Source organism: Podarcis tiliguerta (genome assembly GCF_965153285.1).
Source record: "Podarcis tiliguerta genome assembly, chromosome: 3".
NCBI classification, from domain to species: domain Eukaryota; kingdom Metazoa; phylum Chordata; class Lepidosauria; order Squamata; family Lacertidae; genus Podarcis; species Podarcis tiliguerta.
In genome coordinates this window covers 19,398,936-19,411,727 of record NC_139536.1, presented here as the reverse complement: position 1 = coordinate 19,411,727, position 12,792 = coordinate 19,398,936, and the positions used below count along the sequence as shown (strand labels likewise).

At 47.4% G+C, this 12,792-nt stretch overlaps 1 protein-coding gene and 1 long non-coding RNA gene across 3 annotated transcripts in view; both read left to right on the top strand.

The window, feature by feature from the left end:
* Positions 1 to 2,712: 2,712 nt before the first annotated feature.
* The window catches only part of LOC310674257, an 83,521-nt gene continuing 73,441 nt past the window's right edge, over positions 2,713 to 12,792 (top strand). The window contains exon 1 of the long non-coding RNA XR_014509486.1: positions 2,713 to 2,849. This is a non-coding gene — a long non-coding RNA (uncharacterized lncRNA). The remainder of the gene's footprint in view (positions 2,850 to 12,792) is intronic.
* The window catches only part of RHOQ (ras homolog family member Q), a 35,020-nt gene continuing 28,751 nt past the window's right edge, over positions 6,524 to 12,792 (top strand). The window contains exons 1-2 of one of the 2 annotated variants that reach the window (XM_083433198.1): positions 6,524 to 7,591; positions 8,638 to 8,696. In XM_083433198.1, the coding sequence (XP_083289324.1) occupies positions 7,444 to 7,591; positions 8,638 to 8,696 (207 nt within the window). In that variant the 5' untranslated portion in view covers positions 6,524 to 7,443. The remainder of the gene's footprint in view (positions 7,592 to 8,637; positions 8,697 to 12,792) is intronic. The other variant, XM_083433197.1, reaches the window with a different exon arrangement.

Sequence of the window (12,792 nt, the reverse complement as noted above, 5' to 3'; positions counted from 1 at the left end):
AATGCAAGCAGATAAATAGGTACCGCTCTGGCGGGAACCGTGTGCTGCTCTGGTTTCGCCAGAAGTGGCTTAGTCATGCTGGCCACATGACGTGGAAGCTGTCTGCAGACAAACACTGGCTCCCTCAACCAGTAAAGCAAGATGAGCGCGCAACCCCAGAGTCGTCTGTGACTGGACCTAACGGTCAGGGGTACCTTTACCTTTAATAGCACCGAAGCTTATTGATTTCAAGCTCAGTTTTTAAGGACAATTGCTTGGTTCATTGAATAACATTTAGTGAACCTAAAGGTAAAGGTAAAGGGGCCCCTGACCATTAGGTCCAGTCGTGAGCGATTCTGGGGTTGCGGCGCTCATCTTGCTTTATTGGCCGAGGGAGCCGGCGTACAGCTTCCAGGTCATGTGGCCAGCATGACTAAGCCGCTTCTGGCGAACCAGAGCAGCGCACGGAAACGCCGTTTACCTTCCCGCTGGAGCAGTACCTATTTATCTACTTGCACTTCAATGTGCTTTTGAACTGCTAGGTTGGCAGGAGTTAGTGAACCTAGCATTTAATTAAACAATAGGGTTGAATCTAGAAACTTTGCCATCCGTGAATTCAAAGAATCATTCCGTCTACAGAAAGCTTTTGATCAGGTGGAGCGATTTCAATAGGAGAAGTGGTAAGAGACTATTCTGACCCCCCTCCCTGCTTTACCATCCAGTCTGCTGGAGAGTTCTGGTGATCTCAAAAGCTTGCTCACTATTTTATGATAATTTGGTGGATCACAATACAGGGATCTTGGATTCCCACACCCTCAAAACAAATTTAATAGTGCTATCATCTAGCAATTGGTATTAATATAGCCTACCTCTTCCTCTGCTTAGCTTATTTGGAGGGTTTTCCCTCTGGGAAAAGCCATTTGGCATGTAGAGGATTGGCAGATAGTGCCCCAGGAGATGACATCATAGTCGCTGCTGCGAAAGAAGTGGTGATGCCCATCCCTGTTCCACTACAGGAGGGATAGGGGAGCAATTTGATTCAGATTGCATTAAAAGGCAAATTTACCCAATTCACACTTTCTGAAATGATACATGAACTGAAGCACAGCAGCCATCCTTAGAAATTTGCATTTCTCTGGATTTTGAGCTGCAGTTTTCCAGCCAAGTAATGTGTGCATTTCATAGGGTAAAGTGTGTATAGAAATGCACATTTTCTCAACAATGATATACATGATTATTTATTTATTTATTTATTTATTTCATTTCTATTCCACCTTTCCTCCAAGGATCTCAAGATGGTGTGCATTTCTGCAGCAGTTTGCAGGCTTTTCTTTTTTTAAAACCCTTACAAAAATTCACCAGCATTTTAGCAAGAATTTCTCCCAATAGACACATTTTTATATGCAGTTTTGGTAAATATACACATTTTTTTTTGCAAGCACTTTCCACTAATTTAATGCAACTGTGTTTGTTATTTTCACATAGGTGCATTCAGATGCACACTTACAAACCCTGATATATATATTTTAGTACATGTTGCTCGGCTGGAGAAACACATTGCAAAATTCAGAAAAGTGCAAATTTGTAAGGATGGAGGTATTTGGTTTGTACATTGTGAAATGTATTTGGTTCATGAAATTGTGGATTTGATAGCCTTTAAATGCGAACTGAATCTAATTGCTCCCCTATCCCTTCTCTCAGCCATAGCAAGAGATGTTGGGGATTGAACCTAGGATCCTTTGTACACAAGGCAGATTCTCTACCACTGAGCTATGGCGCTTCCACAAATTAATGCTGCTCCCACCACCATGACTTTATAGTGCTTCAATCTATCACACACGCACACCATAACCAACCTCTGTTTCGACTGTCATTGCTTCTTGCATAACACTGGTGCCAAGATCCTCTGCTGCTGCCTTTGGGGCATTTTGCTAGTTAATAAATATAACTGAAAGCACTGATTAATTCATTGGTACAATTTTATGGTTAGTAATCATGGATATTAAAGTGATTTGTGAACAGGCTTTAATCAGGGCTGTTTGGCTTTGGAACGGATACACAGTGCTGATGAGTTTTCGGCAAACAGTCTCTCGATTCGGGAGTTTCATAGCTTTTAATTCCATGCTGCCTTCCTACCCCAAAATGATACATGATAGCTCAAAAGAATATCTTCATTAAAAGGTAAAGGGCCCCCTGACCATTAGCTCCAGTCGTGACCGACTCTGGGGTTGCAGCGCTCATCTCGCTTTATTGGCCGAGGGAGCCGGCGTACAGCTTCCGGGTCATGTGGCCAGCATGACTAAGCTGCTTCTGGCGAAACAGAGCAGTGCACGGAAACGCCGTTTACCTTCCTGCCGGAGCGGTACCTATTTATCTACTTGCACTTTGACGTCTTTCATACTGCTAGGTTGGCAGGAGCAGGGACCAAGCAACGGAAGCTCACCCCGTCGCAGGGATTCGAACCACTGACCTTCTCATCGGCAAGTCCTAGGCTCTGTGGTTTAACCCACAGCACCACCCACGTCCCTATCTTCATTGGTTAACCTTAAAAAAAAAAAGATTACCTGGATGGAGACATTGTGTATTAGTAGCAACAACAACAATTATAACCCAAACAGATTATAGCCAAAAAGCAGAAAAAGAAAAGTGGTAAACAAACAATCTCAGAAGCATATTAAATGCAATAGTCCTAGTTTTCTTTCAAAGATTAGCTTGTTTTCATGTGTGAATGCTCACCACAGCCAATCACAAATGAACAACCACACCCTAGGCCAGCGGTTCTCAACCTGTGGGTCCCCAGATGTTGTTGGACTACAGCTCCCATCATCTCTGAGCTCTGGCCTTGCTAGCTAGGGGTGATGGGAGTTGTAGTTCAACAACATCTGGGGACCCACAGGTTGAGAACTGCTGCCCTAGGCCAACCCCAACCTCTCTCACCACCAAAGGAACACAAGTGAATAGCAGGGAACCTGCACAAGCGACGCTGACACAAAACCCGACACTCACCTTTTCCACCTCTTTCCCCCGTTTCTTCCTAATATAACACTAATGTCTCAACAAATGAAACTGATCTGTAAAAACGTTACTTGGGGGAAAAAGAGAGAGAGACATTGATCATACTTTTGTAAACCAATAAAATCTTTAATAATAATAATAATAATAATACAGTGGTGCCTCGCAAGATGAAAAGAATCCGTTCCGGGAGTCTCTTCGACTAGCGGTTTTTTCGTCTTGCGAAGCAACCCTATTAGCGGATTAGCGCTATTAGCAGTTTAGCGGCTATTAGCGGCTATTAAAGGCTTAAGGGATTAGCGGATTAGCTGCTAAAAGGCTATTAGCAGCTTAGTGCCTTAGAAAAAGGGGGTGGGGAGCGGAAAAAAAACCCCAGGAATCGCAAGACATTTTCGTCTTGCGAAGCAAGCCCATAGCAAATTCGTTTTGCGAAGCACCTCCAAAATGGAAAACCCTTTCGTCTAGCGGGTTTTCCATCTTGCGAGGCATTCGTCTTGCGGGGCACCACTGTAATAATAATAATTAGCTTGCGTGTCAACTCAGTTCTAAACATAGTGGTCATGATCCCAAGGAAAGGGAGTTGAGTGCAAATGAATGCTGCACATGAGTTTTCCATGGGGGGGGGGGGATCAGATCCCAGAGCTGGGATTGTGTCCAGTTATCTCCGTTACATGGATCGTCTGCTTTTGGATAAAGAAGAAGGATGTCAATGGTTGGGTTCAGCTCCCCATCCCTAATTCCAGATTCACTTTGGAAGAGGCGCCGATCAGCACCGTTTAAGAGAATCTTACTGCAGTTGTTTGATCACAGTTCAAGCCCATGCACCATAATCTATGCATTAGAATTTCTACATTTAATGCAGCTCTTGTGTCTTCTTATCATTCGTTTTAGTGATGGGTTTTCCATATTTTTGGTGACGAGTAAGCGGCCACCTCAGGGACTCAGGGACGCGGGTGGCGCTGTGGGTAAAAGCCTCAGCGCCTAGGGCTTGCCGATCGAAAGGTCGGCGGTTCGAATCCCCGCGGCAGGGTGCGCTCCCGTTGTTCGGTCCCAGCGCCTGCCAACCTAGCAGTTCGAAAGCACCCCCGGGTGCAAGTAGATAAATAGGGACCGCTTACTAGCGGGAAGGTAAACGGCGTTTCCGTGTGCGGCTCTGGCTCGCCAGAGCAGCGATGTCACGCTGGCCACGTGACCCGGAAGTGTCTCCGGACAGCGCTGGCCCCCGGCCTCTTGAGTGAGATGGGCGCACAACCCTAGAGTCTGTCAAGACTGGCCCATACGGGCAGGGGTACCTTTACCTTTAAGCGGCCACCTCAGAAACGAAGCAAGAGGAGGATGTGGAGAAGACAGCAAGATTACAAGGCAGCAAAATGACAACGGTCACTGAATAGAAGAAACCAAAATGGTAACAGAAAACAATTGAAGTCTGGGTTGTATTCAGCCAAGTCCTACTCAGAATAGAACCAATGAAATAAATCAACCTAACTTAGTCATATCTGTTAGCTTAAATGTTAGGACTAGCATTGACTACCAATGTTTGTGGTAGGAAGGGCCCAATAGCTACATAGAAATTGCCAGTCCAAATGCAAGAAATTGTGTGGTGTGTGTGGGTGTGTGTAGAGGTGCAGGGGAGCAAAGTTTTATTTGAAACACCTCCTTAAATTTAAAATTAGCAAACTGGTGTGTTTTGCTCCCATGACGGATTGTTTTGTTTTTGTGCAATCCATAGGGGAAAGAACTTGCAGACTAAGGAAGAAAAGTTCCAGGAGCGAGTCAAACACACAATTAGCAGAGAGATTGATGATGGTCTCTAATCTGCCAGCTCCCATTCCTTGGGAAGGGAAATGCACAGTTTGGTTTAAAAGTGATTTGGGAAACATTTGTGAAGAGATCGTGTTGGATGCACTGCCGGAGCCCTTTTAGTGCTTAGACTAAGGTTGATCCCAATACTTCTGTGATGAAACATCATGTGGATTGGGCTGGAACTTAAATGCTAAAGAAATGTTTTGAGGGGGGAGCTCTATTGGCGGACGCACCAATGTCTTTTAGCCTGGAATGCATCACCTGTGAATGCTGCTAAGGCAGGCTAGCCACACAGTAGCACAGTAGCACAGTGGACAGAGCTGGGCATGGATTGCAGAGGAGAGGCCTGGTTTCATATCGTCCTACTCAGCTGTGAAGCCACCTTGGCCCAGTGACAATTTTTCAACCCACTCTACCTTCTAGGGCCGTTGTGAGGATAAAATGGGATTCTTCTTCTTCTTCTTTGGCTAGTAGCCAAGTAAGATTGTCTTCCATAAACACGGTTTTAAAAGTGAGTCTGTCAGTGAGTCTGTAAAAGTGAGTCTGTAAGTGACTGTGGAGGCCAATTCTGGATCCACACGTCCTTCCACAGTGGGGCATAGATTTCCAGGTGGGAGTTGATCATGGTGAGAGTTTGCCAAAGGTGCCTTCCTCTTAGTGCATTTCTCCCTTTCGTCCTGAGTTTGAGCATCTTCAAAGCCCATGACACCTTTGGTAAAGGCTGTTCTCCAATTGGAGCATTCGCAGGCCAGTGTTTCCCAGTTGTCAATGTTTATACTACATTTTTTTAGATTTGCCTTGAGAGAGTCTTTGAACCTCTTTTGTTGACCACCAGCCTTACACTTACCATTTTTTAAGTTTGGAATAGAGTAGTTGCTTTGGAAGACGATCATCAGGCATCCGCACAACATGACCAGTTCAACAAAGTTGATGTTGAAGAATCATTGCTTTGACCAATTTGTACTGACTTGTCAGACCAGCCAAGGTGTGTTGCTTGTGTGTAGTTACTAATTCTAGTATTATAAATAATTATACTGTGCGGGGAGGGTTCTTGTTTTCATTTATCATTACGGTATGTATTTTTGTGTTTTCATATTGTAAAGTGCCCTGTGATCTTTGGATGAAGGGTGGCATAGAAAATAAATAAACAAAATAAAATAAGTAAGTCTGAAAAGCTGGAAAACATATCTGATACTTTAGCTAATGTCACCTTAACTTAAGAAAACTGAGGCGCAGTTTAAAATTTTGATTTTCTAGTCCTACACTCCACTTGACAGCCTTCTTCCGCTTACTTTTAAGAGGGTTTTTAATAATAATAATGTTTCCAAATATATTCCTTTTTTATACTACACCTGCCCAAAGTGTGTGTGTGTGGGGGGGGACCAGCAGTACCAAAAAATCCTTATCCTCCCAAACTCTAAAATGTTTCCTTAACGGCCAGCGTAAAAAATTAATAATCATAATAATAAAAAAGTGGAGGAGAGACAACACAGCGAAAAACCGGAACAGATTGCGGCAGCCTTAACTTAGTGTCCTCCAGCTGCTCCCCACCGCTGGTCGAGGCTGCTGGGAGTTGTAGTGCCCAGCAGCTGGAAGAGGGCGCCCGGTTGGGGGAGGCTGCGTGGAAGTTCCGAGGATTTATCGATTACATCATCGCCGGGGAAAGCGCGCTGCAAAAAAAAAAAAAAAAAAAAAAAGGGAAAGGGAAAACTGTGGACGCTTCTCGGCGCTGTCGGCTCTTTGGAGAGGAACCCTCAGCCGCTCTCCGGCAGCGATTCGGCATCGCTCCTCCTTTCTCCGCTCCAGCTAGTCGGAGGTGGCGGCGGCGGCAGCAGCAGCAGCAATAGGACGGCGGGCGGGCGGGCTTGTTCATTTCCCCTTTATTTATTTATTTTTCGGAGAAGTGGCGTTTGCAGCCCGGGGTGGGGAGGGAGGAGTGTGTGCGTAAAGATCCGGCCGCTCCGGAAAGTCAAAGTGGGCTCAGCGCAGTTCCTCTCTCCGGGAAAAGGGGAGAGCGGGCCTTCCCTCCGCCGAAGGAGGAGGCGGGCGGCTCGGCTGTTGTTTCGCCGCCGCGCGTTTTTTGTTTTACGCGGCGCCAGGGAAGCCCCCCTCGCCCTCGCCATCGGGGCGCAACGCCGCGGAGACCCGGCGCCGCGGTGCGGATTGTGCGCGCACGGAGCCCAACTAGTTCCTCTTTCCGCCGGGCAGCCGCCGCCGGAGACACTCGGTCATCGTGCCCGCCGGAGGAGGAAAATCCCTGCCAGCCAAGTTTGGCACCGGCGGGGAGGGCGACGGCGAGGCGGCGCAGGGGAGGGAAGGAGGAGGGCGAGCCGAGAAGAAATGCCAGCGCCCGTGATTTGTGGCTGAGCTGCTCCCCGGGCTGCCAGCCAAGCCTCCCGCTTCGCCCACCGCTCGCTCCCCTCGCCTGGCACCGATGCGCCCCCCCGGGGGTCGTCTCCTGCGCCCTTCGCTGCGCGGCGCCCGGTGATCTTTCGGCCTCGACCACCCCCGACGGCGTCGTTCTTCGCCCCGCTCAACGCACTTTTATCCTTATTATTCTTGGAAAGGGGGAGTCTCTTTTTTTCCTCGCCGGGTGTTCCCCCTCCTTCCTAAAATGACGATCGGTTTGGGAAGCTCCTTCTCATCATCATGGCCAACGGGACGGGGGCGGCGACGGTCATGCTGAAATGCGTGGTGGTGGGCGACGGGGCGGTGGGCAAAACCTGCCTGCTGATGAGCTACGCCAACGACGCCTTCCCGGAGGAATACGTGCCCACCGTCTTTGACCATTACGCAGGTAAACGCGCGTCTCGCCGGGAAGTGCTGAGTAAGGGCGCTCCGGCTCCGCCACCCCCTTCTCCGCCCGGCCCCCCAGCTTCCAGCACCCCAGAAGCAGCAGCAACAGAGCCTAGAAACTTCAGCAAAAACTTTTCCCTTTCCATAATTCGGCTCTCCTATCCCCCCCTCCCTTCCTTTCCCCCCTCTTTTCTCCTGCCCTGTAAAGCAGAGGCTGCGTTTATTTTTATTTCTTTGGCGGCGGGGGGACGACTCGTGTTTGCAATCCCGGGGATCCCCGACGACCCCCTTTTTTGCAAAAGGAAAGCAGCTCAACATGACTCCTCTAAAGCGTACTCTTCTTCTCTTCCCCTCAATTGGAGGGGTCTGGTTATGGAAAGAGTGGGAAGGGGGAAGGACGATTTGGGACTGCAGATGCCTGACCACTCCAAAATTGTCGCATTTTATAGATATATATGCATGCGTGTGTGTGTGTGTGTAAAGGGACTGGAATACACACACACACACACACACACATATATATATATATAGTATTTAATTGGTGGGGGCAGAATAGGGTGGCGAATTGCCTTTATGACGGGAGCAAGGATTTAATCCATGCCGGATAGGACCTTGACAGACAGCAACTGAAAGTTGGGGAGCAAATGGGACAGAGGTTAAATGGGGGGGACGATGACCCAATACCCTCTCACTAGCCTTTGAAGTCCTGTTATGAGCACATGATATGTGTGTATTGACACACACACACCGAGGGCACCTTTTTGTAGGCTTCAGCATGTTAATGGGGAGTCTAGTTCTGTTTTGCTCCATCACAAAAGTGCTTCGAAAGTGTATATCTGGGCAGAGACAGGGATCATTGCTATTTTTAAAAGGTTGCCTCCCCATTTGAGATGTCTGTGCTTTTTTTATATATAAAAAAATTGAGTTTGGGAGAGTAATTGAATCCACTTGTTTGCTCCTTGGTCTAGAGAGGAAAGAGGGAGCTTGAGAGAGTGTGTGTGTGTTGCTCTGGGGCCCCTGCCTGATATTCTCTTTCTCTCTTTGCAGTCAGTGTGACAGTCGGTGGCAAGCAATATCTGCTTGGGCTATATGACACTGCAGGACAGGTAAGGGCTCCCCCCCCCCCCCCGATCCAGCAGCTGAAATGCAACAGGGTGGGTTGCTTTTTAAAAAGGGGGAAATAAAAAGTGGTCGGCATATGGTGTTTTCCAAAGCTTGAGCTCTGTTCATGCTTACTTGCACACGCTGAATTATTCAAGGACTGCCGTTTATGTTGAGGTGTCTCAATACAGCAGCTTGTAATAATTGCCTCATTTACTGCCTTGTCGCAGATCGCCCTTCCCCCAGTATTTTAAAATACTATTATTTTAAAAATCAATAATTGCAAGCAGCCGATTTCGTGATCCCAACTCCTATCACCCAGGGAAAAACAACCAGCCTTGTGAGATACTTTATTTTTAGTTCCAAATGGCTGGGTCCTCTTTTGAGTTCTGCCTTGCTTCTCATTGGTGGACGGGCAACATGAGCCTCTGGCTCTGATTGGAGAATAATGGCATCATCTAATGTTATGGGAAGGCATTTTGTCTGATTGTGTTTATTATGGCCCCAGGGACACATTGCTTCCCATCCTGAAATCATTCCTTTGAGTCAAAACATTTGCAAGGAATGACTGAATAGTTTTGGAGCACAGCAGAGAGAGGAGGTTTCTCCCTCTGTTTCAAATTTGTCTGCGCAGGAGAAGGAAAACAACAAGAAGAGGTCCCAAACTACAGCTTTTGCATCCAGATCAGACATGAGGAATAGTACTGTTGCCAGTTTGCTAGTGCTTGTTGGTTTGCATTCTTTTAGCCGTAATGGGCTGGAGGCAGACTTTCTTCTACTTAAAAGTGGACATCCTCATGGGACTTAAGGTCAAGTCCTATTCATTTCAGTTCTGGGGCTGGGCGATATATCAATATATCATCCAAAACTGGTTTGAAGTCCATGTTGTGATACTGGTTTCATAATTTTTGACCTGGCAATATATTGTGAATCATATGTGTGTGTGCTATGCAAGAAATCACGATGCAGGAGAACCCATGAAGCTGGCCAATGCCTCTACAGTACAGTAGTACCTCGGGTTACAGACGCTTCAGGTTACAGACTCCGCTAACCCAGAAATAGTACCTCGGGTTAAGAACTTTGCTTCAGGATGAGAACAGAAATCATGCAGCAGCAGTGCAGTGGCAGCAGGAGGCCCCATTAGCTAAAGTGGTGCTTCAGGTTAAGAACAGTTTCAGGTTAAGAACGGACCTCCAGAACAAATTAAGTTCTTAACCCGAGGTACCACTGTACATAGGTCCATCCTTATTTCATACATCATGATATATCAGTATATCACGATGTTTAAGCTGGTGATATATCACGATGTTGAAAACCAGATATCACCCAACCCTACTCCATTCTCAGCATGACTAAGGCTGCAGTCCTAACCCATTTACCTGGGAGTTCAGTGGAACTTCTTAGTAGATATGGTTAAGATAACAGCCTCCTTAATCCAGGCCCTGTGGAAAGAAATCAGATCCTGCAGGGCCCTGGTCTCATGAGACAGAGCATTCCACTAGGCCGGAGCCACTGTTGAGAAGGCCCTGGCTCTGGTGGAGGTTAATGTGACTTCCTTAGGGCTCGGGACCTTCAGGGTGCAGTGGCGTAGCGTGGGTTGTCAGCACCCAGGGCAAGGCAAGTAATTTGTGCCCCCTAACCCGTGGATTTTAGTAGGAGCAGAGAGCTGCGAGTGCGAGCGCCCCCCCCCCCGATGTTGCGCCTGGTGCGGCCCGCCCCCCTGCACCCCCCACGCTATGCCACTGTCAGGGTGTTGCTATTTATGGGTCTTAAGGTCCTCCGCGGGGCATACCAGGAGAGGCGGTCCCATAAGTACAAGGGTCCTAGGCTGTGAAGTAACTATGCGCTAGGTGAAAAAGGCCCCATTTCCCACAGCGCCCAAGCAGACGCCTTGTGGAATCCCATAAGCGGGACATGAGAGCAATAGCTCGCATGCTGTCTTCTCCAGCAGCTGGCACTTAGAAGCATGCTGCCTCTGATCTTGCCCCCAGTGGCCGACTTTGAGCCTTCAAGTTTCAGCTGCGCCTTGCGTGATGCCAAAATTTGGCGTCTTCCATTCAAAGTGATTGTTGCAGCACCCTCTCAGCTCGGCTCCCAGTATGGGAAAACCAGTTGCACTCCCCTAAATCTGCCTCTGCTGCCACCATGACTAGTAGCCTGAGATAAATGTTTCTGCCACAAATTTGTCTTGATTCCATTTTTAAAGTTGCCTAAGCGAGCAGCCACGGCCACATATTGGGTCAATTACTCAAATTAAATGATTTAACCGTGGAAGCAGCCTTATCAGATGACTGGTTCATTCTAGACCGTCTCCATGCAAAACAGATGTTCTACTACTGATCTACACCAGATGAAAGTTCTACCTAGTTTTTCTGAATATCTTGGGGGTGAGAAGGACGTGTTATCCAAAATGTATGGCTAACCAGAAACGTGAATAATTAGAATTGCTCTATAGGAGCCGCTATCATGCAGAGGTGGACTTGAACTGTCAGAAGGTATGATTTGGATTGATAAGGTTTTATCTTTTAAAAAGTAAAGGATTTATGTACGTGGGACTAGGCATTTGGCTAGAAACTCAGGAGCAATAAAGCAATGATGGCGTTGGTTTAAGCCGTCTAGGTTTTAATGGCACACACTGCAGCTGTGCCATCAACAACTTTTCTCTAGAGCTGTGCTTGCTATAAAACTTTCACAGTTTCAGCAGCTGGAACATTAAGTAAATGTCTGAAAAAGATCGGAGGACCTTCTGTAAAATTGCAAGAGGCTGCGGTTCTTAATTAGGAACTCCAGGGGAGCAATATGAGATGGCAGACCCTTACAAGCTCATTTTTTAAAGAGAAAAGAGAAGAAGAAGAAGAAGAAGAAGAAGAAGAAGAAGAAGAAGAAGAGTTTGGATTTGATATCCCGCCTTTCACTCCCTTTAAGGAGTCTCAAAGCGGCTAACATTCTCCTTTCCCTTCCTCCCCCACAACAAACACTCTGTGAGGTGAGTGGGGCTGAGAGACTTCAAAGAAGTGTGACTGGCCCAAGGTCACCCAGCAGCTGCATGTGGAGGAGCGGAGATGCGAACCCGGTTCCCCAGATTACGAGACTATTGCTCTTAACCACCACACCACACTGGCTGAGAGGAAAAAGAGAGAGGAGAAGTCGGACAAAACTTCTAAAATGGCATTGGTATGACTTGGAAATGTTCAGGAGAGTGGTGGTATTTAGAGCAGTAATGGGAATCCTGTGGTCCTTCAGGTGTTGAACTACAGCTCCCATAATTCCTGGCCATTGGCCATGATGGTTGGGGTTGATGGGTACTGGAGTCCAATAACATCTGGAGGGCCACAGGGTCCCCACTCCTGTTTTGGTGGCACAGGTCCCCAGGTTCAGAATCTCCAGTTAAAAAGGAAGTTGGATGATAGAGACAAAAAAAGTCAGAGACCTTCAAGATGTGCTGCTAGTGAGAATAACGCAGGGCTTAGATGAGCCATAGGTCTGATTCAGCATGAGACAGCTTCACATGTTCATCGCTGAGAGAGATCATCAGTGGCGTTGGGCTGGGTGTTCAGCAATATGCAAATGATACCCAGCTCTGCTTATCAGTTAAATCTGAGCCTGTGAAGGCAGTGAAGGTCCTGTGTGGGTGTCTGGAGGCAGTTGGAGGATGGATGGCAGCCAATGGAGTGGGTTGAATCCTGACGAAACCAAAGTGCTGTTTCTGGGGGGCAGGGGTGGGCAGGGGTAGGGGTCTCCCTGGTCCTGAACTGTGTATACCTGAAGGAGCGTCTCCACCTCCATTGTCTCGTTTGGACACTGAGGTCCAGCGCTGAGGGCTTTCTGGCAGTTCCCTCACTGCAAGAAGTGAGGTTACAGGGAACCAGGCAGAGGGCCTTCTTGGTAATGGTGCCCGCCCTGTGGAATGCCCTCCCATCAGATGTCAAAGAGATAAACAACTACCTGACTTTTAGAAGATATCTGAAGGCAGCCGTGTATCAGGAAGTTTTAAAAATATTTTGTTGGAAGCTGCACAGAGTAGCTGCAGTAGCCCAGTCAGATGGGTGGGGTATAAGTAATAAATTATTATTATCATCACAGTTCTTTACTTAGTAAAAA